The following is a 25674-nucleotide window of genomic DNA, read 5'->3' on the forward strand; positions in this document are numbered from 1 at the left end:
GTTCCTTTTACTCTGCCCGGACATATTGCGATGAGCCGGGTTGTCGTTGATGGTTGTGAACAATATGGCGTGCAATGTAAAGTACTTACACTCAAACTCATCCCAAACCTCCTCCACACCAGGCCTCCAAAGTGTCTGCAAGTCATCAACCAATGGCATCAAGTACACATCAATACGGTCACCAGGTTGCTTTGGCCCGGAGACCAAGATTGACAACATCAAGTATTTTCATTTCTTGCATAGCCAGGGTGGAAGGTTCAACACTGAAAGGACGACAGGCCAAGTGCTATGCGTTGAACTCTGGTTACCGAATGGGTTCATGCCGTCTGTGCTCATAGCGAACTGAATATTCCTACAATCATCTTCAAACCAAGGAAAGTGGGCATCAATGTTACCCCACTGCGCTGCATCTGCGGGGTACCTAAGCTTGCCATCATCTGTCTTCTTTCGGCATTCCTTATGCCAACACAAGAGTTGGGCCTCCTTTCGTGTGGCAAACATGCGTTTCAAGTGGGGAATGATGGAAAAATACGGAATGATGGAAAAATACCATGCCACCCTTACAGGACCCCTTCTGTTACCCTTTCTGCCTCTGATCTCTTCGGGCTCGTTCCCGTCCTCAGCATTATTATCTTCGCCATCTTTGGCCCTCTTGAAATGATCGAACCCACACTTAGAGCAATTGTCAAGGTCCTCATACTCTCCACGAAATAACACACAGCTGTTCTTACATGCATGGATTCTTTCAACCTCTAAGCCCAAAGGATAGATTATCTTCTTAGCCTCATAGACAGTTTCTGGGATTTTCTATAATTTAAAATCTTAAAATAGGTTTATAAATGTCTAAAATTATATACTAGTGGAAAAAATACCAAAAATTTATGAAAAATTCCTTCATGTTATTGTTTTTCTGGTTAAAAAATCTAAACTGATGCGTTTGAATGTAATAAGATTGCGTTTGAATGTAATAAGATTGTAGACCTAACTGCATGGGATGGGAGGGCCAAGAAACTAAACGAAATTTGTTTTGGAGGCTAAATAGCTAAGTTCAGGAGAAAAAAAGCTAAAAAAAATTAAGCACAGTTGTTTTTAGGGTCAAGAAAAGAGCCCGAAACAAGCTTGAGTACCTTGTAAACAAGTAAGGGGATATCTCGGACCGCACCGGAGCGGTCAATCGCCTGGGCTCTCCCGGGATTGAGCCTAATAGTACGAAGCGAGCAAATTGGCCAGGCGGTGGCCTGGTTGCACGAAGCTGGGCCCGATGACGGTACGGTGCGAGAGGCCCGCTCACAGCCCAGCTCTTGCTCACGTGTGCCACTGATTGAATACCTTAACTTTACGTCCTTGACCTCTTTATTTATTTATTTGTTTGCGAAACCTGAGCCTTTATTTATATAATGCGCTCCAAGACTATTCATGGTCACGCCTCGGCCATGCATGCGCAACCCAACAACAACCGCTCCATCGAATTCTTATTCACCAATCAATTGCGTGCGCGGTTCCAGCTTCCTTTTCCGGGGGGCCCTCACATGCATGATCGATGTGTCGATGGTTACTCCTCTTTTCTTTTTCTTTTTCTTTTTTGAAAAGCTATCGATGGTTACTCCCTAATAAATAGTAGTTAGTACCGACGATGGCGACGACGACGACACTCGCGTGCAGGATCACTAGCTCATCGATCGGCTGCCCCCTCCTGCTCGTAACCACCACCGGCCGGAGAAAGAAACCGACGGATCCGATGGACAGCCGGAGACGACGCTGCCGGCTCTCGGCTGCCGCCGCGTCCCCGCGTCCCGGCGTCGTCTAGCGCTCCCGTGACCCGGCGATGGCAACAACACTCCAGTGTGCCCACCACCCGGCGATGGCAGTATCCTACTGGGCTCCTGCCTCATTCTACTTGGTGTTGGTCGCTCACGGGGAGCACATGAACAGCTCGGTCAGCGTGCCGGCTCCACTGCTCCACCGCTCCGGCGGCTACCGATCGATCGCCCAGCCGCGGCCCGCCGCGCTGTAAAGCGTCGGCAGGCAGGTCCAGCACTCCGGCCGCGCGCGTCGGCAGCCGGCAGGTGGATGCCGCCCGCGGCGGTCGACGTCGACCCCACTCGCCGTGGCGGATTTTTGCTGTAAAAAGACCCGGGTTTTATCGCCGGATCGCGGACGCGGACGCGGACACGGCTCGGCTTTCTTCTTTCTCCTGTGCATCCGGGGGGGCCTTCCTTTGGACGCGTCGATGGCGCCCCAGCTCGTCGTCCTCTTTGGACTCTTGGGCTGCCTCCTTTACCTGACGCCACCAGTGGCTGCTGGCTTTCGAGCGCGTCTCGCCCGTCCGCGTCCATCGGCGTCGGCTCTGCCTCTGCGGGACCCGACCAGCAATAGCATCCCCATCCGTCCCTCTCACGCCGATCTCAGTCTGCCCCGCCCCGGCCCAATCATTCCTCACCTCACCTGCCGTTCTGTTCGTCATCCCCATTCTATTTTCCGACCCAGATCGCTGCGAATGACGCCGCCGGTTTCCTGATTGATTCTCCCCGTCTAAAAAACCCCCCATTCAACTGCACCACGCACTTTCAGTACACCAAATTGCAACGCATCGGTCGCTGAATCGCTGATCGATCACAAGATACTAGATACATAATGCATGCGAAGTGGATAAGCTGGAGCGGCAGGCGGACGGAGACGACCGGCGATCGACGGCACGGTGGTTGCGGCGGCTCCCTTTACCCCGACGACCAACAAGAAAGAAACGGGGGAAGGTGCATCGCGGTGGCAGCAGGCCAGCAGCTCGATCGCGACCTAATCCCCGTCAGTTCCGACCCCGGCCGTCACCTAATGTCTAATGACACCCATCCATCCATCAGCTTATCGTCTTCTGCAAAACGGGTACGGACGAAGCGCGCCATTACTGAGATCCGGTACGGGTCGCCGTCGCCGGCCGGCGCCCCCCACCCCCGGGCGTTCCGCCTGGCACGCACCGGCACTAACCCCACATCATCGTCATCATCATCGCCGCCATGTTGAGCTTGGCCGTTGGCAAGCTCACCTCCCTCTCCCTGTTCGATCTATTAATGGAGAGGGATCAGCATTCAGCAGGGACATCGTGATGATTGAGGGTACCTCCGCTCCTCTTTTCTTTCGTTTTGCCTCCTTTTAACCTTGGCTACTTTCCTCCTTTCTTTATTCTTTCCATCTTTTTTTTTATGCCCTGACCGTATCTTCCTGCAGGTTTCATCCGCTTTCTTTAGCTCTCTGTGGCGTCCTTTGGCCTTGCCCTTGCGTGCGGGCCAGCAGCTAGCTCCTACTACTAATCCTACTACCTCTCCACAAATACCAGCTCCTAATCCTCCTCCTAGCCACTGTTAGTTGTCAGCCTATGTTGTAGGCTAGTAGTTGTGCTGGCGTTAGGACCTCTCTTGTTCATCGTTTTTGTTGTGCTCAGTTGCTCTTCTTGTCCTTTTGCACCTCACCTTTCATTCCTTTGCATGGCAAGGGGTATAAGCTCTGTCTGGTTGAGTGAGTGAGTGGAATTTACCAAGCTGAATCACCATCGCCCTCCTGTTCTTCCGTTCTCCTCATCAGTGTCAGCTCATGGTACGCAGCAAGAACTTGTGATAAGCGATTTCTGCCGGCTCATCAGTGTGAGGGTTTGCCTGAGCAAGTGAGCAGAGCTTTGTCCTTCTTGGAAGCTTGGCATGGAGAAGAGTGTTGCTTTCAGTAGTACATGCTCAGTCGTTGATAGTTTTTGCAGGTTCTTGGTGACTGAAGGCACCTAGCCGAGCAGCCATGGAGGACCCAGGACTAGAGGCGCTCAAGGAAGGAGGACTCTGCGCAGAAACAGCATCTTCTTATCAGCAACACCGACACTCAAGAAGGTTAGCATGCAGTAGTTTTTTTTTTCTTCCCCGCGTGATGTGCATAGGTTCATCTAGCAGTGTGACCATATATTCCTTTTTTTTTTACCAAACAAAAACTGAGCATATGTTCTATAAAAAGGCCATCCTAGTGGTTTCCATCGGCGTCTTTTTTTTATCGATAGTACCGTTTCATTCTTATTTGGTTGCATTAGCAGAATTTTCTGCACAATCCTATTTGAAGTGTTTGTGTGTTACTGTGCTATGTCTCTGTCTTGAGGAGATCACTTTAATAGACTCTCAGGTCATATGTACTGCAAGTAATGTTGGAAGTTTCTGTTCTAGCAACGCAGAGTGCTCGTTCCTTTTCTGTGAACTGGAACAGGAACAGGAACAGCATTATATACAGTTGTACTTGAAAAATCATTTTTTAACACCGTATCTTTATGTTATTATGTTCCTTGTCTTCTTTGACTGAAAAAGCATACATCTTTGACTGCAAAATTATTCAGTTTTCAACATCCTGAGCTGCCAAGCTTTCAGTTACACCTCAAGTGTCTGATTACATTTCTTTCTAACCTTGATCAATTATTACATTTTTCAGTGCTATAAGCACATGTGCAAGTGTCCCTGAAATGTCTCCGCGACTCTCCGATCACATACCTGTGGGTAATCTAATTTGTTTTTCGTTTTGCTTGTACTCCACTCCTGAATAATTAATGCAATTATTCTTTACCCACTACTTTTACTTTTACTGAATTTTGCTTGTTCCGCAACATTTCCTTACTGGCAGACAACCAATCGCAATAAGATGCTCCATAAAAGATATTCGCTTAACCTCCCGGACCAGTTGCCGGAGCATCGCATCATCACAACTGCAGAGAGAACTGAAAGAACTATTTCAAAGGTTAGTTCAAACCCTAACAAATTGGTTCATGATCCTAATCTCGAGGGTCTTTTTGTTTCTGAAAGCTGAAGAAAAGCTGTCGAAATGCAGGCCTTCCATCCATTCTTTATGAATCATGTTCCTTCCCTTAATAACTTAGTATATCATGATGCCAACAGAATGATGCTTTGTCATATCTAGGGAGAAGTGATTAAAGTCAATGGTCATGATTACACTCCTTTTTTTTCTTAATGATGTGTGTATGTGTTATAGTCAGGAATCAGGAACTGTGTTCCATGTCCAAATTTTGGACTACATGATGTAAGAATTCTCAGAGAGAATAGTTCAGATGTACATATGTGCTGTTTACGCCTTCTAATCTTTGATTCCTGAATTTGTTTGAATGCAGTCTGTTGCAGACTTGGCATGGGAGATTGCAGTGCTTGAGGAGGAAGTTGTTCGGAAGGAACTGCACCTGCTGTCCCTGTACAGAGCAGCATTTGATCAATATCTCGGCGTCTCTCCTCGTGCTTCTGCCCAGGTAGAAACCTTGCCACCTGGAATGGATCAATGGTCAGGGGTTATGCTGCATCCTAAGGTAACAGATGATTATCAGGTGGATCAAGAATTGCAACGTCAACGCAGCAGCAGAACTGCTGACGAGGGCACGCTTCGCCTCAGAAATATCAAGGAATCAGCAGCATATAACCTGCCAACACTTTCAGATTCTAAACGCGTATGAATAGCTTCACTTCCATTCATCCTACTTACCAATCTACCAGGAAAAAAAAGTCTGGAAAAAGATACCGCTGTTAATCTGTTTTAGTAGTTTATTCTTCCCAAATGAAAGTGTCTGACGTGGCTTTGATGTTGCTGAAGCATACGCTGGAGCTATCAAGATCATCTTCAGGGCGGTCTAGCCTTGCAAACTTCTTGAGTGCTTCTATAACTGAATATGTGCCCAAGATCTCCTGCAAACTTTCAGAGGACATACTTAGGTGCATTTCTGCTGTCTACTGCAAACTTGCAAGCAGGCCATTGAAAGAGGCAAATTCTGAGACATTGTCCACTCCTTCTTTATCATCTGCATCGAGTTCCTTTTCTCTGAAGTACCCTGTCGATAGTTGGAGCCCTCGGTGCCATTACAATGCTGAGACAACCTCTGATACACATGGTTCATTTGATGGGAGTAATGGGCAATACACTGGGATGATAATTTTTCCAAGGATACATATAGATGAAGACAAATTTGAATATGCCTCTAAAATGCTGGATACAATCAGGTAAGCGACTGTGTAAAAGATTAGAATATATGAAGGAAAAAAAACTTGATTTACAGATGGTCACTTTGTATCCCAGAACACTGATAAAACGTCTGGAGAAGATTGATCCTACAAAGATGGCGCATGAAGAGCAACTCTGTTTTTGGATTAACATCCACAATGCTTTGGTTATGCATGTATGTTCAATATTTTTAGCTATTGCAACCTTAAATAATATTCACTTTTAGTCTCATGATACACAACTAACATCCCTTCTGAAATATTACAGGCTTTCATGGCTTATGGGCTACAGGAAAAACGCATGAAAAGCACTGACATGATTCTGAAGGTATAATACATCATACTTTTAACAGTTAGTCAAATAAACAAACTCAATGGAATCACATACGAATTTCTGACAGTGTTGAACAATCTGTTCCAGGCTGCTTATAATGTGGGCGGACATTCAGTAAACTCTCAAATTATTCAGAACTCAATTCTTGGATGTCAATCTCACCGCCCTTCACTGGTATGGCATTCATCAATACAGCAATCAGCTGTCAAGATTTAAAACAAAAAAAAAATCGCACCATAATCACTAACATACTATGCCATGCAATTACAGTGGGTTCGCACGCTATTTACGCCAATGAAAAAATCAGGGAACTCCATACATCCATATGCACTTCGTCATCTAGAGCCAATCGCTCACTTTGCTCTTTCCACAGGGGCATTTTCAGATCCACCAGTAAGCATCACTTTGCTTACTAATTTTTCGCAATCCCAGCCTTATGGTACTAAGTTATAATTACTGTGATTGGCTTCTGCAGGTAAGGCTGTACACAGCCAAAAAATTATACCACCAATTGGAGCAAGCCAGGACTGAGTTCATTGAAGCAAATGTTATGGTCAGGAAGCAGACCATCTTCCTACCCAAAGTTCTCCACTTTTATGCAAAGGATGCTGCGCTAGAGTTGCCTGACCTGATTGACATGGTATGTGAGAGCATGCCTGAACTACAGCAAAAAGAGATCAAACAATATCTTAGGAGGAGAGTTGACAAGTGTGTTGAGTGGTTACCCTGCAAATCTTCTTTCAGATACACTGTACATAGGAGTTTGGCTGAGTAGAAACTATTTTCCTCTATATATGTGTGTGCTTGTAAGTAATGAACTAAGGAAAATTGATTTGTGCGAGTGTATATAGGTGACTGTGACAAAGTTTCAAAGAGAGGAAAGTTATAGCTTAAAAGAAAACTTATTAGTGTTTACCACAGTATCACAAATTTGCGGATATCAATCGAGTATTTGGTGACAGAAGGAAAACCCATATGACGTGCCCTCTCTTGCTCTCAAATAAAATAGATATTCTCACGATCAACTAATCAAGATAATAGTAGAAACTTGAATGAGAGATTTGTATTCTCAATACCCAGATGTTCAAGAACCATACAACCCAAAGGTACAAACCAAAACATCACCTGAAAAATAAAACATACTACATTAAAACTAGAGACAAGATGAGTACCTAAACTGCTGCAACCAAACCAAATTTCATGGCAAACTTCTTCTGATTACAGTCTAGCATCTCGCTGAGGCTGCAACTCGAGTTATTCTGCTTGAGCACCTTGTGACGGTACTCCAGGCTCCTCTTGAGCCCATGGCGAAAGAACTGGGGGTAATGTACCACCTCACCCATGTCCCGTCCCATTTCTTCAACCAGGAACTTTATCCTTGGCTCCAAGCAGTGTTTGACGCTCTTGATGAGAACAGGAGGGTATCCAGCCACCAATGCCATAACCTGACCCTTGCTGAAACTGCAGCTCTGCAAGAACGCTAAATTGGGCCGCAGAATCTTATCCACATCTCGTGATAATATATCAGGGAAGCTCATGATCACCCTTTTGAGATCTGACCCCTGTAACCCGATCTCCGACTTGAGGAACTCGGCAGTGGGACGCAGCCGTTTGTCGACACTATACCCCATGATGTAAGGCTCCTTGGTCAGGATCTTTCCGATCATGCCTTCCTTGTCAATGCCTAAGCCGACAAGGAAGTCCACCGTCTGCGAGAACTTGGCCTCGATGCTGTAGCTGATGAGGCGCGGGTTGACCATGAGCAGCTTGGCGAGCTGCTTCTCAGAGACGCCGAGCGTCTGGAAGAAGGCGAGGAGCGGGCAGAGCTTCTCCTCCACGCTGTGGAAGAGTATCTGCGGGAACTTGGCGATGGCCTGCGCCACCTCCCCGGGCTTGGCCTGCAGCGTGGCGAGGCACTGCACCGTGGGCACGAGCTTGCCGTCCACGGGCAGGGTGAGCACCTTGGGGCACTTGGCCACCACGTGCCGCAGCCTCCGCCGCTCGATCTTGACGCCGGTGAGGAGGTAGTCCCAGACGCCAGAGGCCTCGCCGGCGTCGAGGCTGTGCAGGTTCTTGCACCTCCTCGACATGCGCGCGACGGTCTCCTCGTCGAACCCGTTCTCCCTCAGCCACTGCGCCAGGCTCTTGGAACCGCTGACACTGCTTGCCATCGGCACCTGCCCTGTCCAACATGAATGTTGAGAAGTCAGCGAGGCAAATCGTCGAACACGAAGCGCGCATCACCGCCGCCGCCACCAGCCTCCCCAGGGAGGAGAGGAAGAAGGTGCCGTGGATTTGTACACGCATGTCGGCACTGCTGATTGCGAGATCGCGGTAGTAATCACCTTGTTCTTCCTTTCCTTACGGTGGATGCGGTCGCGTAACCAAGAACGCGAGAGGAGCGGAGAGGAGAGGATAAGAGAAGATGGCGCTGCCGATCTCTCTGACAGTCTGACTGTATCAACTGGAAGCTGCAGCCATCTGAAAGGCCCAAAAGCCCATAGGCCGGATAGACTAAATCCAGTAGGCCCATGGGCCGAATGAACTGGGAAGAACGTTTTTTTTGTCGTGTATACAGGTTTTTTTTTTTGAGGAAACCGTGTATAGGGCCGGGTCTTGTGGATGTAAAGGGCTCTGTAATATACTTCTCGAAAGTTTAATTTTCTCAAAAAAAAAATTCTAGAAAGTTTAATGCCCTACCTTCTTGCTGGGTACTCCGTAATTGTTAATAAAGTTTTTGCGGGCAAAAAGATTTGCATTCTGACAATATCGTACTTTGCAGCGGGTCCTGAGTAGTTCTTGAACAATGTGAGATGGAAGGGCATGAGATTTCTCAACGGCGAGTGTGTGTCCGTTACGAGTATCGAAGCTATACTGTATAAAAAGTTGTTTTTTTGCGGCTACAAGATCCTAATCTGCTGCCACTGTCAGTCCAAAGACCAGTTGCGTAGAAATTAGTAGAAAATATATAATCCAAAAGTCTTTGCGCTAGCTAGGGCGACGAGTCGAGTGACGAACTCTCTTCGTACATGCGACTGGGAACAACGCATGAGCTCGAAAAATTCAGAGGAGAGAGCTCGTGCTCGCTCTCGCGCTCTCCGGCGGGAGGTGGCCGTGGCCGACGAGCGACTCCACGGCGTCGTCGAACATCTCCTCGACGCCCTTGAGCTCCCGCAGGCCCAGCGCGCGGGCCTTGGCCGTGTCGTAGCCGTACGTCTGCTCGCCGTAGACGCTGGGCAGGCTCCTGGGCACGGGGTACGGCGGGAACCGCCGCGCCAGCAGGGCGGCGAGGTCGCCGCAGCCCAGCACCGCCGCGTTGCAGATGTACCGCCCCCGGGCGCCGGCGGCCTCGTAGGCCAGGATGTGGCAGCTCGCCACGTCGTCGATGTGGACGTACCCCATGCGCCCGTACGCCGTGAACTTCCCCGTCTCTCCTGCGACATGGCTTCCACCGGCATTCATCAGAATTCAGAAACTAGAACTTGTGTCTGCAGGGTGTGCTTCTTCCCGGAGCAGGAAAGCATCTTGATGTGTGTCCATGGCGACAATGAGTCTGATGGACCGGCAATTACGGCTTACGGAACCTGATGAACAGTGTGATCAGATCAGATAATCTGGTTCACGCACCTTGGAATAAGCCGAGGACATCTGAAGACGTGGGGCCGAGCTCAGGAGACAGATTAGGTCCGATGACAAAGGTGGGGAGAACAGTGACGAGGTCGATCTTGTGCTCCTTGGCGAACTCCCAGGCTGCCTTCTCGGCCAGGATCTTCGCCACGGCGTACCATATCTACGGGATCACATCAGAAAGGGACCGAACACTCTTCAGAGAAAATGTTTGCACTGGCACAAGATCAGAGCGTGAAGTTGGAATGGATTATCCTACGCTGTACGCTCACCTGGAGGCTCTCGCAGTACTCGATGGAGCTCCATGATGTTTCATCCAGCAACACGTTAGGGGGGAGATCAGCTTCGTCCTTGATCCTCACAGTTGACGATGAAGATGTCAGGACAACCCTCTTGAGGAAGGGATTCTTCTTGCATGACCGTAGCACGTTCAGAGTGCCGTTTATTGCTGAATTAAGCATTACCTCCTGCAAAGTTGCATCATCATATTTCTTGTTCAAGACTTAAAAGTCTATAAATAGGGGTGCAAATGGTGACACAATTAGCTAGTAGTGGGTCAGCTAGCTAGTTTTTTTTTTTATCCCACCTCAATTGCTTCGAAATCTGGATTGCAATAAAACGAGTTTTGGGCCGATCCTAACCATGGAAAATATTCAATTTCCAACAAGTGGTCAGAGCTAGTGTTTAACATACCTTGGAGTCAGATTTGGTGATGATTGGAGACGCAGTGTGGAAGACACCCTCACAAGCCATCACAGCATCATCAAAGCTCCCTTCTTCCAAGAGGTCAGCTCTCACAAGCTCCAGCCTTTCCTTTGCACCTTCCAAATCCCAGAGATGTCCTACTTTCTTCTGATTCCCTATCAAGTCATCAAAAAAGTGACTGCACTTTCAGTAATTGTTCATATGACAAGAAGTAATATGAAAGGGCGTAAAATAGTACCAATGATTAATTCTATATTCACTCAGATCATCAGAACAAGATGAAGCAAACCTGGGTCTCTGACTGTTCCCAGAACATGGTACCCAGACTCAAGAAGCCGCTTGACGAGCCAGGAGGCAATGAAGCCAGATGCTCCGGTGACGCACACTTTGCCCTTGGCCGTGTTCGCCATTCTCTCTGACTGCAGGTGCTGCTGCCATTTGATCCAAGGTCTTTATATGCTCTAAGAAGTCAGTATGGCTAGGGTGTCATCCCTTTCTGGTGACTCATCTGGGTAGGTAGAGAGTTGGCTTGGTCATGTGCTGATTCCACAACGGCTTAGGAGGTTCACAGCTTCTTCATTCCACATTTTCCACTAGATCAAACTACTTCCATCCTGTACAAGATCACAGCTTAGAAAAGCATGAATTACCTAGTTGCATGAACCATCTTCCTACTGATATGCTGCCTTATTAGACAACGGTCTTACTCAGGTATTGTTTCATCAATTTGAATCGACTGTTACTGGTCGGTTTAATCCGTCGACAATAGGATTCAGTTATGCAAAAGAAAAACTATTCCTGAACATCTTATTCCAATTACATCCCTTTTCTCAAAAAGAATTCTGATTACATAGTGATTGATACATGTTACTGTAATTCAATGGAGACAGGCACAAGAAAAGAACTACAGTTTAATGTACACAAAAATGCATAGGGAAACAAAATTCCTAAAGAGTATGCAAATGGATGTTGTACACTTGATCCCCCTAGGACCCCTACTCCAGTTCAGGGTATTTCAAATGGAGTTAAAGAGGGGGCATTGAGGAAGACAGCCTGGAAGAGGGAGAGAGTTCACTCCACAGGATGTTCCAGCCAACATGTGCAGGTGCTGACAGAAACTTGTACGCCGCATATTAGACAGCCCTGGTACTATGCAAGTCTGCTGTCCAATTCACTTTTAGGGAGACAAGCCAAATGAAGAAGCAATTTCTACCAAGTGCTGCCCCGTTGAATTTGTTATGAATGCTATAGGGACAACAGGCTGAAACATGAATTCATCATCCTTTAGTTGGAGGTCATAGTATACTTTGAGTTCCATTGCTTTAGATTCCGCAGCTTCAGCTTCTTTGCGTAGTATCTCAACTTCTTCATTATCATCCGTTTCAGTTGCAGCAGTCAATTCTGCTCTAGCAGCAGCAGAATCTAACCGGAGTCTTTTGTAACTGGTCATAGCAGAGTCCTTTTCCTTTTGTACAATAAGCCCTTCACATTCCTGTATCTTGTCAGTAGTTGCTATAATATCCTTTTCTATTACCTCCAGATCAGTAGCAGCTTTGTCCAACTTAGTGTGCAGTTCATCCTTTTCAGAATTAAGAGCTTTTGCCTCAGCAGCTATCCTTCCTGCTTCCTTAAAGTTTCTTGCAGCAGCCGCAACTTTCTTTTCAGCCTCCAGTTCAGGGCCCCTTTTGTCAATGAAACTCAACTTCTGCTTAAATGAATCCATCTCTTGCTGTATGCTTGTTCTCCTTGAAGATATCTCCTGTAAGCCATTAAATTCAGTAAACTATTAATATCTTACATCCAAAACAAAAAATAACCTCAGTATTTTATCAATAAAATACTATAAAAAAAGTTAAAAGAAGAGCTGATGTACCTGAAGACTAGTTCTTGCATCTGTAATTATTTGCCTAAGCATTTGAATGTCTTGCAAAATTTCCTCCTCCATTTTTAGCAAGCCAATTCTATCCTCCCTTGACTTCAAAATTGATGATGCAAGCTTTCTTCTTATTTCAACTGATTGCTGGCAAGTTTTAGCTTCAGAGGAACAAGCACCAATAATTTCCCTCAACTCTGAATCTTTCTGTTCTGTTACAGAGATGAACCTATCAATTTCATTCTTTTTCAACATAAGTGCTTCAGTCTCTAAATCCACTTTACTTTGGGCTTCCTTCAAGGAATTGAGCTTCAAGTCAATATCAGACTGAGAGCCATGGAATCTGGAGACCACGTCACTGATTCTTTCTTGAACCTCATGGATCCGGGCATTGTTTTCAGCTATCTCTGCTTCTTTCAACCTCACCAATTCTAGAAGCCCAGCTAACTCCTCAGCAAGGATTTCTCCTTTCTTGCTAAGTGTATCTTTCTCTAATTTGTCTTCCACAACCAAATGCTCTATTGAGCCTTCCAATCCTGAACGTGCTTCTAAAACCAATTGTGTTTCAACCTCCATCTCCAACTTCTTTGTTTCTAGCAACTCCATTGATGTTTGCCACCCTTCTATTTCTTTTGAGGATATTTCTTCTGCTTGCTTGCTCTCTGAATCAGCATGGTCAGTGGCATCCTAAGAAAGGTAGAGATTTTACGTATTAATAATCAAATAAAGAGCAGAAGCCCAAATGCAGTTACCCAATTGCAATTATTATAGCATAAATAGCAATTGCTTGTTTAGTTTTGTACTCCATATCGCTGTATGTTACACCTAATTTTTAACAGTGGTTTTATTAAGTTGGCTACTGGATGATTGCAGTAAGTTCCATAACTGGAAGAGAAGATCAAATGGGCAAAGCTATGTGATGCAGCACAACAATCTAATTCACAAACTTCACCAACCAGTCCCATGTAAAATAATTGCCTTTTTCAATCATAGTTGCTCTCTTCTATAACCTGGAGCAGAAAACTTGGAAATATTGTCTTGTTAGAAACTTAAGTAGCATTGACATAATAAATATAGTGGACGACTACAACTTGAAGCACCAGTGCATCACAATAACCAAAGGAAAAAGAAAAAAAATGTTTTGACCATTCAAGCTTGCGACATATTTTACAGTGACACTATACACACAATATGATATGACATTACAGAATTTACACGTTCTGTCTTATCTGAAAAATAGTCCCTTGTTAGATCATGCCCCTGAATGTTCATTTCAAAATCAAGATTACTTTTAGATTATGCTGTCTGGTTTAACATGATATATGTTTAGCGAGAACAAATATTTGAGAGTGGAAATTCTGATGCCTATTTGCTTCTAACTTTAATTTTTGAAAAAAAATTGTTTCAAGCCACAGTTCTATGCAAGGTCAAAGAATACTGATATATGTTTAGCAAGTTACCTTTGCAAACTGCTCCAGAAGAATGGCAGCTTCCTCCTCTGCTGCAATGCGCGCCTCGAGCACACCCTGCAGCTCTGAATCCACTGAATCATAGTCGAGCTCCGCATCACGCAGTGCTGTCAGAAGCCGATCCTTCTCCTTCTCAAGCGCAGCTAGGGAGTCGCTGATCCTCTCCGCCCTCTCAAAGTCCTCGGCCTCGCAGGCCTCCTCCAGCTCCCTCTCCAAATCCTTGTGCCTGGATGCCACTGAAGTCGCCTCCTCTGCCACCTTCCTCCGCCGACCTGCCAGCTGCCTCTTCCTGGCAACCACAGCAGCAGCCCTCTGCTGGATGGAGTCGAGCTTGCTGGAGATTTGGGATCTGAGAAGAGCCAACCTCTCCTCGATCCCGACCGCTGCTGCGACTCCAGCCACTTCATCCTCTTTCTGATCATCTTCCTCCTTCGCCTCCTCCTCTACCTCACGAGGAGGATTGGTATCCGGATCCACCACCACCTCTGCGTCTACCTCATCGCCGTTAGCATAGGCGTCAACTTGCTGCTCCGGGAACTGGTCAGGCGTAGGAGGAGCGGCAGGTTGCGGCGAAGCATCCAGGAAGGCAATACTACTAGCGGAGAACGTAGCAGCGGTAGAGGAACGAACTGTGGCGGGAGGCGAAGGCGGCGCGGGCTGGGGCGAGCGGCCGTACCCGATGCGCACGGCCCTCTTCTTCTTCCGGAGCGACGAGGAGGACGGCTGCCGGGAGAGAGCAGCAGCGGGGGCGGGGGCAGGCGACGGCGACGGCGCCAGGGCGAGCGCGGCCGGCGCCGCGTGGCCCCGATCCTCGCCCTGCGGGAGCGGCGGCTGCTCGAGCGTGAGCGGCTCCTGCGGGGCGAGGAGGGTGAGATCGGAGAAGAGGTCCTCGTCGAGCGGCGGCGGCGCGGAGGAGGAGGCGGCTGCGCCGGCGTCGGCATCGGCGTCGGGGCGCGGCGCGGGATCGGGTTCGGGAACAGGGGCGGGGGCGGGGGCGGGGGCCGCCTCCTCGGCGGCGGCCGGCTCGGGCGCGAAGAGGACCATGCCCTCGAAGAGCGAGCTGCCGTCGTCCCCGCCGCCCCACGCGTCGGCGCCGCCGTCCTGGGACGCCATCGCCGCCGACGCACTCCTGACCAACAACCTGTTGCAACCTTGTGACGGATCCGGGACGACGAGGGCGGAGTGGACTCAGCAATGGATGGGCGGCGCCGCCGCTGCGTACTAGTAGATGATTATTAGGATCATGGAGTGATTCGGGTGGCAATCGCGCGGCCTCCGACTCCGAGTCTGTTAACTTTGTCGCGTACCACGAAACTGGATCGGATTGGGGAGGACGATGAGCTGCTCGCGCTGCGTCTTCTCGGCAAAACTGTGGGCACGACGATGCCTTGCGTGGAAGCAGCAAAGCAAGAGTTCAGAACCACTTAACTCCATATCTATCCGAATTCTCGCAGCAATCAAAGAACTTTCCAACGAAGCCCTAATTCCGAACTTGAACAAGAAAAGATCCGGAAGCAATCCTCGCTTTCCAACGAAGCCCCAATGATGATTGAATGCCTGTTTCTTATATATTAAAGACGCACCGTTCCTCGCAATGCTATTCGTCCACGACAGTAAAAAAAAATATCAACCATTGGATATACGTGGTGCGGTCCGCATCGTCCGACCAGCACTGCCTTCCGCGCATAGCTTCTGAGCACGCTGCGATTCGATTTGTGGGAACTTTCTAGGCTATGTTTAGATAGGGGAAAAGTTGGGCGAAAAAGTCACATTGGTCACTGTAGTATAATGTAGTATTTTTTGTTTGTTTGTGGTAAATATTATTCTACCATGACCTAACTAGGCTCAAAAGATTCGTCTCGCAACGTACATCAAAACTATTGCAATTAGTTTTTTATTTAACTACATTTAGTACTCCATGCATGTGTCATTTACTATATTTAATGTTTCGATGTGATAGAGGATGTGATGGAAAGTTTGGAAATTTTGTGGGATCTAAACACACCCCTAGTGTTCTATTACTGTACCTTGTAGCTAGGAAAAATCTTCCCTGGTAAAGGATCCAAGCATTGCCATCCCTCGATGCTTCCTTACGCTTGAATTCCTAGCGGATGCCGAAAGTGGCGGCAGCGGCGGCGCGGCGGACCGATAGCTCCACAGTCAGGAGGAGGCTCGCTACCTTCGACCATAGCACCTGATCCTCCTTCCCTTCCTCACACTCTTCGGGCGCCGAGCAGAGCAAGATGGCCAGGTGCGCCTCCATCGAACCCTCCCGTTCCCAACCTCCCTTCCCCTCTCCTCCAACGCCCCGAAGGCCCAAGAGCCTTGCCACCGGCCGGCCGCACAGGACTGCTCGTCCAATGCTCCAGCATGCGGCTAGGGGTCGCGAGGAGCATGGGCCCGGCGTGGCTCTGGCCACGGGGAGAGGCTAGGGGTCGCGAGGAGCATGGGCCCGGCGTGGCTCTGGCCACGGGGAGAGGCGCGGCTCCGGCTGCTCGAGCCATCACGGCTCGGAGCGCGAACCCCCCCAGGCCACAGCGTCCCCGCCGGCCGCCGCTTTGACAAGCCATGGTACTAGCGTTCTCCATCCTCCATCGTAAGATTCCCCACTTCATTCTTCCCCTTCCCACAAATCTAGCAATCTCCTTCCTTTTCTTGATCCACGGAAATTCCTAGATTTGGCGTGGCTGCCTCCGTGCCTGTCACGTTGCAATCGAGGCTGTCTCCCTGTCCAAGTAGGTCCGGCGGATCTCCCGCACCGTCCGCCTGACCATCGCTCTCCGCCGCCGTCTCGCCGCGCGGGCTCCTCCTGCCTGCCTTCGCGCTCCCCGCATCTTTTGAGGCCTATGCTTGATTTGGTTCCTCTGTTCTGTATTTTCATTTTTTCTATGATTTATAATGCATGCTGTATGCGTATTGACTGGAGAGCTATTGGTAGCAGGTATTAGCAACTTTCTTTCCTTTTATTAATCTAGCTGTCCTTTGTTCCCATACATGTTCTGGTCGCACCAAATCCAGGTTTATAAATGTGAAATTGCAGGTTATCTAACACACACTGTATTTATGACTTATGTTAAGAAGTCCTGTTAGTTTAGAGATTAGTTTGCTATTACTCTCAAGGGTTGGAGTCCTATGTTTGATTGATTCTACTTCACATAAACCTGTCACATTATGTTCAGTTAATTACTTCTTTGATACTATGAAAAAGATATAGCATACCATTGTAGATGCTGCTTGTGCTTCTTTCTGCTATAGCTGATGCTGATATAAATGCTCCTAGATACATACCCTTGCATATTTTTGCTGGCAGTTCTTGTCATGTGCTTGTGATGATGTGATTTAAGGATCTGATTATGAAAGCTCTAATTCTTAACATTTATATGGTTAAGACATATTGCTTTCTGCATAAAAGTATCCATCTTCTTTCTAATCTAATTTTTGACTGAATATTTACTGTCCATATACTGTTTGTTGGATACTCCTAGAATGAATATTTCAATTAATGTAATGGCTATATGCAGAGTCTATGGCCCTCCTAACCTTCTCTTGGAAATGAAGCTGCTGGGCCAAGGTATTTCCTTGTTTCACTCGAAACATTGATGGAACTGCCTAATGAGATATATCAGTTATAGGATTGTTGCACTCACTCTTTCTATTATAATATAAACCTTCTTTCTGCTATAGCTAATGCTAATATAAATGCTCCTAGCTTGCATATTTCTGCTGGCAGTTTTTGCCATTTGCTCATGATGATGTGATTTAAGGAACTGATTCTGAAAGCTCTGATTCTTAACACTTATATGGTTAAGACATATTGCTTTCTGCATAACAGCATCCACCTTCTTTCTAATCTAATTTTTGACTGAATATTTACTGTTCCTATACAGTTTGTACGATACTCCTAGAATGAATATTTCAATTTCAGGGTGTAATGGCTACATGCAGAGTCCATGTCCCTCCTGACCTTTTCTGGGAAATGAAGCTGCTAGGCCAAAGTATTTCCTTGCTTCACTCGAAACATTGATGGAACTGCCTAATGAGATATATCAGTTATAGGATTGCTGTACTCACCCTTTCTATTATAATGTAAATCCTACCAGCAAGATTGTATTTAGTTCCTGCTCATTTTTTTCTTCCTTTCTTTTTTTGCCCACCACTTCATTCATTCTTATTTACTTCAGTTAGCATAATCTGTACCTCCATGATGCACTACGATACGAGTAGTGTTTTCAGATATGTATATTGTACCAAAACAATAGCCGATTGCAAGCTGACAGTTATGAAACTACTCTTGTAGTGTTCAGGTTTTGCAGCATCTCACCTTAGACTAGGAGAAGAACCCTTTTTTAGGAAATTTTTTCCCCCTGATTCTATTACCAATTCATCTCTAACCGTGTGCCACCTATACGACGGCTTATGCTTCTATGATTTACTTTCTGGTTTAATCAATTCTGATGTATTATTTAATATAAAACAGTATAGAAAATACATATACCATTTCTTCCTGAAAACAATTACTGCTTTCATCTGACATTTATTTGATGGATCTATTGCTTCTTGCAATTTTTACTACCTCCACAACTGTATGAGTTATGTACTCTAAATTTTGTACATATGTATGCAACTTTTATATTAATTTACACCTTGATTGATTGATTTGGTTTTTGCAGGTTGCGTGGCTTATCTTGAAGAATTTAGTCCATTAAACTACATATACAAGGTATGTTGCCAATCGACAGAATTCTTACATACCTCTGCTGCTCTTACGATCTTTATAGTCCAGTGTTTTAAAGTCAATGGGCATCAGAAGGGACTCTTTCAAGGTAAGTTTAGGCTCAGCTAATTTAAGTGCTCTTCGATAAAGATTCTTTACAGCTCTCAAGCTTTTCATGGCACCTCGGCAATAGTGATATCAAATGTTCTGAAAAATGTGTTTACCTAGAAGAGTAAATTCACCAGTCTTGACTCATGTGCTACAAAGTTTCAGCTATTTCTGTTAACCTTCAGAGAATAGTAAGTAGGTTCATCGATTGATTAGGTATGTAAATTTCTCACATGTACGAACAATGCTCACAGCTTGTTTGGTCAATTGACCAAGAAAGCTGCCATTTATTTCAAAATAGAGCAAAGGCTGCGTCATCTTCATAATATAATACTTATTCTTTCAAAAATTTATGTTCACTCAGTTATTCTGATTTCCAAAGTGAAATAAGTGCAGCACCTCATATTTCCACTCTAGTGTGTGCAGGTCAGCTGGTACATGTGTTCAGACACAAGCATGGATTATCTCCAATAAAGAGGTCAATCCTCTCTGTATGAAATTATTGTACAACAAAATATCCTTGAATTATTAATATGGTTTCCTTATTGTTATTACAAATCACCAAAGTCAATTGGGTTTGATATATATGTCATTTTTCCCCTATACAAATGCAGAGGTTGCCATTTGAAAAGGATCTACATCACTACATGGTGGTGCAAGAAGTGATCCTGTCCAGTCCAGCAATGAGAAGGTGAAAGTGTCAACCTGTGTAATTTTTTTTTTTAAAAAAAAGACTCGATCAAGGGGAGAGACATCCCCTTGACATAGCCCTTAAGGTAGGGACCCCCCCTAACCTCAATAGCTGACAGGAACCTCACGCGCACAGGCTTCGTGGCGGTCGCGGACTCATCTGCGCGGTTACTATATTTTTGGAGGGGGGCAACAACAACCATGCAGCTCGCAGGCTCCGAGCCTGGGCGGGAAGGCGCCGCAGCGGGCGGCCTCAACCATCGCGCCACAGACGCGTCTGCTATGTAAAATTAATATTGTTTTGTATTTAAAATATATTATGTTAAACCTATATATCCTAGCTAATAAATTGCAAATTATTCAAAATGTGCCTACACCGACCTCTTTTGATCTGTCCACAGCTGCTGACATGCTGCTCTCATCTGGTACATAAAAAAGGGCATTGGGAAAAAAACAGTTAATTATTATCTACATTGCTCTTTTCATATAGCTCAAATAAATAATTCGTTGATTTCATCCTGATCCAGTGACCATGTCACATTTTATTGCTGGAATGTTGCTTATCACTCTGTCAATCTTGCAATTTTGCAAAGTATATGTCATCGATGTGTTTGTGTTCGGATTTTAGAATATCAGGGCAACTGCTGATTTCCAAGATGAATCTGCTACTTATGATTCTGCCGTTGTACTACTTTACTCGAGAATTGTGAACGACTATTTTTCCCCGTGATGGCTGGTGCATGCACTCCAACTGGTTCGTCAACAGAACATCATGTGCATGTTAATTCTTTGTTGTGCAAGGGAGGAAAAGAGGTAAGCTGATGTGCATCTCACCCTTTCTAAAAACATAGATGCTACCTGGATGCTAGCTTGAGTGCTATTGTTGATAATTGAGCCAGTGTATTTGGATTCTATTATAGTAAATTATTATTAATAAATAATAACCTAGTAGATTTAATGTATATGCATGCATATTTGGACCACCACAAAAAGTTCATACTACTACAACTTAAGATGCTTATTACGTATAAATGGTCATAATCTTTGCTTATCTTATTACAAAAATGAGGGCGCGCCAAGGCGCGCGCAAAGTACTCGTATATCTTATAGGACTCGCAAGAACTTTACAGCATGGTATTAGTGCAGAATCACCACGTTTCATCAAAATGTAAATTGTGCACAGCAAACTCTCTGGAGAAACTTCACTTGATCCTGACTGTTTACTGAAAGCAAAACAATCACCAGAACTTCATTTTCCATAGATGCAAGGTAGCAACTGTATGTGCTAAAATGGAACGAACGGGCAACAGAATATAACACCATAACATGTACACCGATGCCGACCTACAGCTGCAACAACGGCAGCACAACACCCCTGTACACAGCGCTAGCATCAGTCTACGCAAACAACCGAAATAATGGGGGGCCTGGCAACTCCTCTGTTTCCTCTACTACAGGTATAAATGGCACACCATGCAAATGATCTAGTATTACAGGCAATGTTACATGGAAATAATGGTACAGGCAGACTTAATCTGGACTCATGGCCTTGGATCCCTTTGTGCGCCAGGAGGAGCTGTAGGCATTGGGAAGTTGAACGAGCAATAGGTTCCATTAACCTGGGGCGCCTCCACATACGGGCTCTAGTAAACAGATGAAGAAATCAAATCAGTGGCTAGCATGAAAAAGAGCAGACACAGCTTTTCCAAGATATCAATCACTTGATAGTGAGTAATGGCAAAACAATCGTGTTGACAATAAGGAGCAGTTACCGGGACATGAGGCTGATTAGGAGTGAACTGCGGCTCCCTCCGTGGTGAGGAATCAGGGGAGCTGCCATCATCCTCATCCATGTTGTCTATATTCCTCATTTGTGATGCTTCCCCCTCGCTAGGGTTGAGTTTAACCAGCTATGTGGAGGAACAATATTACTCAGATATTGGAAACGTCAACAGCTATGTAGCTATATAAACGGAATTTGAGTGAGCAATACCTGGAATATCTTTCCTAAAGTTTTTAAACCTTTAGCACGAAGGCGCAATTCCTCCTTCCTAACACTACTGTCTTGAAGCACCTGGTATCGATAGTGTTAGAGATCCACAAATACACTAGCCATGTTAAAGTACTGAAGAATGCAAAGCACGTGAAAGGTGCAGTTGCTGGGACATACCATTTGACAGACACGGGATAGGGTGGCTTCTATGTCAGCAACGTTAAGCTTCCACAATGAATCAACCATGACTTTCTTGTGGTTCTCCATGTACATTTCAAGTTCTTCCTCTGTGTACTGGCCCTCAGCACTCATATACTTCCTTAAGTCCTCTTGCAGCTGCATAAGAGCTATTGCACCTGCCAAATAATAGGACAGCAATATTCATGAACAACATAGCACATCAACATAGATGATGCCAAAAGCTGCATTATATGCTTCCAGGACTTCCAGACAAAATTCTGAATAAATAGTGATTATCCATATTTTACCTGTGGCAGCTGTTACTTGAGATTTGATAAAATGACCTTTGTCTCTAAACCATTCAGCTACAAAGGGAACCCCCAAAAATATCGCTTTCTTTCCTAATTCTTTTGCAGCTTGCCTTGAATATACATAGCCAATAGTGTTCAACATAACAGCTCCATATGCTGCCATATAAGCAAAAAAGACAAAAGAGGGAAAGTTTCAGTTAACAGAGTAAAACTGGTTACCTGTAAAGAACAGATGAAAGAATAGCCTGAAGTGAAAAAAAAAAGCATTTTGTGAATATCTGATAACACCAAAGAACAGGTTTGGCAAAAATATTTCCCATACGACTATGACTCTATCATATACTTCAGGAACGAGGGAGAATTGCGTATCTGCCAGCTCCAATCTTTTCTACATCTTTTACTTCAGGAAAGAGATCAGTTTCAAACTTTACTTTCAGTTAGTAGTTATGAGGGCATTAAGAAAGTTGAATGTGCTTCTTGTGCTTGTACTTTCTGCAGCATTTAGGCAAAAACTCAATAAGTGGTTGTAAAAGAAATCAGATATACAGTTATGCTTCAACTAAAGTAAATTATTTTAATTTTTAAGAGTGATGTCAAATGCAGTAATACTCATCAATATGTTCAACAATATATTGAACAGCTCATTTAATACTGTACGCCAACTAAGACCACAAGCAACATGGGATTAAACGGAAAAAATATCTAGAGTTGAGGGACAGAGGGGGTAACTAGTAATGGCAAAGACCTGCATTGCTAAGTTTGGACACCTCAGCTTCAGCAAGATGGACGAATTCCTCCTTATTTCCTTGAACATATAAGTGTAGCCGGTTTTTCAGGATCTCCGCAAGTTTTTCTTCCCGTTCCTTTTGAACAGTCTGCAGTAGTAGTTTTCCATTCAGCAGGGTATTGTTGAGAAAGAGTATGAAATGCTAGAACATGGATAGGATAGCGGCCAACCATGATGATGTTAGTTATTTAAGTTATATAAAACAATCCTGCTAAAAGAGCATACCTGCATTTTCTCTTGCAGCTTCCTTGCATCAATATGTTCATCTTCACCAAAATTATCAAGTGAAGCCATTGATGCCATTGCCAGTTGCCCAATGTAATCCTCAAAAAGCTCACTACCAAATAGCATCGCGAAAATTGCTGCTGGATCAATTATTCCTTCCCTGTCAACCATGCAAGTGAGGATTGTGTTCTCTTATAAGATTCTTTGCAGCATGAGGTGAATCACTAGTTATCCCAAGAAAGTCCCATCTTGGGTGGAAGAAAATTATTTGCTCTAAAAAACCTTCCAAATATGATACTCATGATGCTATGTCATGAGCCCATGAAACTATAAGCTTCACCCCCACCCCTTTGGAACAGCTTGTCAGCTTCTGCTTGCTACTCATAAGCGGCAGCAGAATCATGTCATTTGGTAGCACTTCAGGGCTTTTTTTTCAGCAGAGAGCAGAACTTATGCCAAGAGGGCCTTGGGCTAGTTTGGAATGACAGGAACTAGTTCTAGTCCCATAAGAATTGGAAGCTTTTTCCATGTTCCAACAAGCCCTAGTTTCTTTCACAAGCAGCAGAAAGTAATTTATTTGTGATTGGACATACGTTGAGATGCCGGATTTCCCATGCAAGTCATAAGCCTGGCGCTGTGTGGGGTCACTGAGCACTTGGTATGCTTCTCCTAGTGCCTGTTATGAAAATTTTCTGAGTACAAAAATAGTATACAAATAAAACTATGGAAAGAGCATCACAACCTTCCATGAAGTCATGCCACATAATGGTATCAAATCTTATTTTAAAACCAATCACTGAGGAATCATATAAGGCATAGCCATTTAGTAGCAATGTAAAACATATTCATTACTGATGTAGAATCTATGTAACCATGCATTTATGCACAAATCTATGAAAAGGAGAAAGAGAAAGGGAGATTTGATGTAAAAAACACATATCACAGTATGCTGTATATCATATCATCACAATCACCAAGTACAATGTCATCATTAGACACCAACCTGGTTCTTGATATGATTCATCTTAATCTGCATGCTTAAGATAAATGGCCTAGCGCAACATAGTCATACTAGCAAAGAGCACTCGCTCCACTCAGCCTACAATCTGGAGTCAGGATGTTACCCCTGGCAAATGAGTTTGTTGCGGAATTGAGAAGTTTACAAGTTCCACGCGTCAGAGCAATCTTATTTCTAAAAATGACACAATTATCAGATCTCAAAGAAACTTTACTTTTAGAAATGATACACATAACCATTCTTAAAGCAGCAGCCATATTTTTTTTTTGTAGGCTGCAAAGAATATGGCTATCTTAATGTGCATTACAAGATGATAAGGATTCACCTCAGGTGTCATGTGGGGGCGGCAGTATCAGCGCCGCACCCGTGCGCGCAACATCGCAAGGAGCGCGCAATCAAGTGGTTAGAGGGTTTAGGAAGGAGAGATTTGGTTGTTTATTTCTATTTAATTCGGAGGCCAAGTGACTATGTAAACACTTGTACTCGGAGCCCTAAAGAAGCAAGGATTATCAATCTCCTATTTTACCTCTTCCTCTCAATCTCACCCCCTTCAACATTGGGCGGCCGGGAAAGAACTCCAGCACCATTACCGGCCAAGGCTACGAGCTCCGTAGCCAAAGGCCTGCTGTCTTGGGTGCTGATGCCCTTGACATGGCCTCATGTTTGTCACACGTTTTCAGTATAAACAGAGTATGCATCATATGTCTTATGTAAATTTTGTTCACTTCTCCAAATTGTTGCTTGTGGAATAGATTCATACTCCCTCCATATTGTAAAGGAAGTCGTTCAACAACATTAAGGTAATCAGATATCCTTGAAGTGAACAGTCATTCAACAGCGAAGTACTACACCTAGCCAGCTAACAAACCCATTTAAAGCAGGCAGAAGGCATTGCCTAAACTCTAAGCATTTTGGGATCATGTAATAAGCCCCTAATCTGATTTAATCGAGGATTGTACACTATTAGGCAGAGTTGCGGGCAGCAGCGTCTGTTTGCTGAGCAAAGTATAGATACCAGTATACCACGAGCTAAGCAATGGTGAAACCACTTATACCTGGAACTTCTCGGCCGCCTTCGGATCGTTCGGGTTCTTATCCGGGTGGACCTGCCTCGCCTGCGCAACCACAAGCAGAAGGAATCAGATCAAATCATCAAAAGCCCGCAGCAAAGCAAGCACGAGCAAGGAGGGCGAGGAGCCGGCCGCTTACCTTGATGTAGTACGCCTTCTTGATCTCGGACTCGGTGGCGGACGGGTCGACGCCCAGCACGTCGTAGTAGCCCGTGTCCTTCACCATTCTGGCTCCCTCTACTCAAGCTCCGATCTCCCCTTCCGCTCCCCCACGAATCGGACACCAGGTGGGGGCGGATCCGCCCGCGTATCCGGCTGGTGGAGAGGTGACGGGATGCGCCGGCCGGTGGGAGGCGGCGGCGGCGGTGGGGCGCCGGGGTCGGGGGAGAAGGCGGCTTTCGGGTCCGGCCACGCACACAAGCGCGTCGACTCTGCCTTTTCTAAATTTTTCGGGTGGAGGATTTAGCGATTACCACGCCCACAAGCCGTTGGACAAGTTGGACCGGGCCCCACCCGGTGGGCTGTAGTCCAAACGACGAAATCCTATATCTTC

General features: G+C 45.6%; 6 protein-coding genes across 58 annotated transcripts; 2 read left to right on the forward strand and 4 right to left on the reverse strand.

Moving 5' to 3' along the window:
• Positions 1-2456: 2456 nt before the first annotated feature.
• On the forward strand, positions 2457-7266 carry LOC120712845. Of its 14 annotated transcripts, none has more exons than XM_039998756.1 (13): positions 2889-3110; positions 3223-3655; positions 3746-3869; positions 4453-4517; positions 4642-4755; positions 5144-5275; positions 5351-5470; positions 5614-6017; positions 6094-6193; positions 6286-6345; positions 6439-6525; positions 6622-6744; positions 6827-7233. In XM_039998756.1, the coding sequence occupies exons 5-13, from the start codon at positions 4660-4662 to the stop codon at positions 7124-7126; spliced, it is 1422 nt and encodes a 473-aa protein (XP_039854690.1). In that variant the 5' UTR covers positions 2889-3110; positions 3223-3655; positions 3746-3869; positions 4453-4517; positions 4642-4659; the 3' UTR covers positions 7127-7233. The 14 variants fall into 14 exon arrangements, with proteins under 14 accessions (XP_039854677.1, XP_039854681.1, XP_039854690.1 ...); XM_039998749.1 differs by adding an exon at positions 5008-5055 and having other exon boundaries at positions 3100-3655; positions 4453-4513; positions 6827-7252; XM_039998753.1 differs by having other exon boundaries at positions 3100-3655; positions 4453-4513; positions 6827-7252.
• Positions 7267-7386: 120 nt separating this feature from the next.
• Positions 7387-8831, reverse strand: LOC120712847 (transcription termination factor MTERF6, chloroplastic/mitochondrial-like). 2 transcript variants are annotated; one of them, XM_039998758.1, is made up of 2 exons: positions 8697-8831; positions 7387-8528 (listed from the first exon to the last, which is right to left on the reverse strand). In XM_039998758.1, the coding sequence occupies exon 2, from the start codon at positions 8520-8522 to the stop codon at positions 7524-7526; it is 999 nt and encodes a 332-aa protein (XP_039854692.1). In that variant the 5' UTR covers positions 8523-8528; positions 8697-8831; the 3' UTR covers positions 7387-7523. The 2 variants fall into 2 exon arrangements, with proteins under 2 accessions (XP_039854692.1, XP_039854691.1); XM_039998757.1 differs by having other exon boundaries at positions 7387-8533; positions 8697-8827.
• Positions 8832-9212: 381 nt separating this feature from the next.
• On the reverse strand, positions 9213-11326 carry LOC120712850 (tetraketide alpha-pyrone reductase 1-like). The gene is made up of 5 exons (XM_039998762.1): positions 10973-11326; positions 10672-10838; positions 10251-10445; positions 9979-10141; positions 9213-9785 (listed from the first exon to the last, which is right to left on the reverse strand). The coding sequence occupies exons 1-5, from the start codon at positions 11091-11093 to the stop codon at positions 9415-9417; spliced, it is 1017 nt and encodes a 338-aa protein (XP_039854696.1). The 5' UTR covers positions 11094-11326; the 3' UTR covers positions 9213-9414.
• A 150-nt stretch (positions 11327-11476) lies between these two features.
• Positions 11477-16550, reverse strand: LOC120712848 (coiled-coil domain-containing protein 88B-like). The gene is made up of 3 exons (XM_039998759.1): positions 14017-16550; positions 12557-13243; positions 11477-12442 (listed from the first exon to the last, which is right to left on the reverse strand). The coding sequence occupies exons 1-3, from the start codon at positions 15136-15138 to the stop codon at positions 11861-11863; spliced, it is 2391 nt and encodes a 796-aa protein (XP_039854693.1). The 5' UTR covers positions 15139-16550; the 3' UTR covers positions 11477-11860.
• Positions 14083-19911, forward strand: LOC120712851. 39 transcript variants are annotated; one of them, XR_005691065.1, is made up of 7 exons: positions 16362-17596; positions 17951-18111; positions 18696-18745; positions 18819-18848; positions 19265-19325; positions 19462-19538; positions 19674-19909. XR_005691065.1 is itself a non-coding variant. In XM_039998763.1 (6 exons), the coding sequence occupies exons 1-5, from the start codon at positions 16269-16271 to the stop codon at positions 19511-19513; spliced, it is 324 nt and encodes a 107-aa protein (XP_039854697.1). In that variant the 5' UTR covers positions 16130-16268; the 3' UTR covers positions 19514-19538; positions 19674-19909. The 39 variants fall into 39 exon arrangements, 1 of the variants encoding a protein (XP_039854697.1); XR_005691067.1 differs by having other exon boundaries at positions 19274-19325; XR_005691070.1 differs by having other exon boundaries at positions 17951-18020.
• An 845-nt stretch (positions 19912-20756) lies between these two features.
• Positions 20757-25558, reverse strand: LOC120712849 (chaperone protein dnaJ 10-like). The gene is made up of 10 exons (XM_039998761.1): positions 25261-25558; positions 25107-25166; positions 23627-23709; positions 23034-23193; positions 22767-22896; positions 22019-22177; positions 21708-21886; positions 21531-21611; positions 21310-21447; positions 20757-21180 (listed from the first exon to the last, which is right to left on the reverse strand). The coding sequence occupies exons 1-10, from the start codon at positions 25345-25347 to the stop codon at positions 21079-21081; spliced, it is 1179 nt and encodes a 392-aa protein (XP_039854695.1). The 5' UTR covers positions 25348-25558; the 3' UTR covers positions 20757-21078.
• Between the last annotated feature and the right edge of the window lie 116 nt (positions 25559-25674).

Source organism: Panicum virgatum, chromosome 6K, assembly GCF_016808335.1.
Source record: "Panicum virgatum strain AP13 chromosome 6K, P.virgatum_v5, whole genome shotgun sequence".
In the NCBI taxonomy this organism is placed as follows: domain Eukaryota; kingdom Viridiplantae; phylum Streptophyta; class Magnoliopsida; order Poales; family Poaceae; genus Panicum; species Panicum virgatum.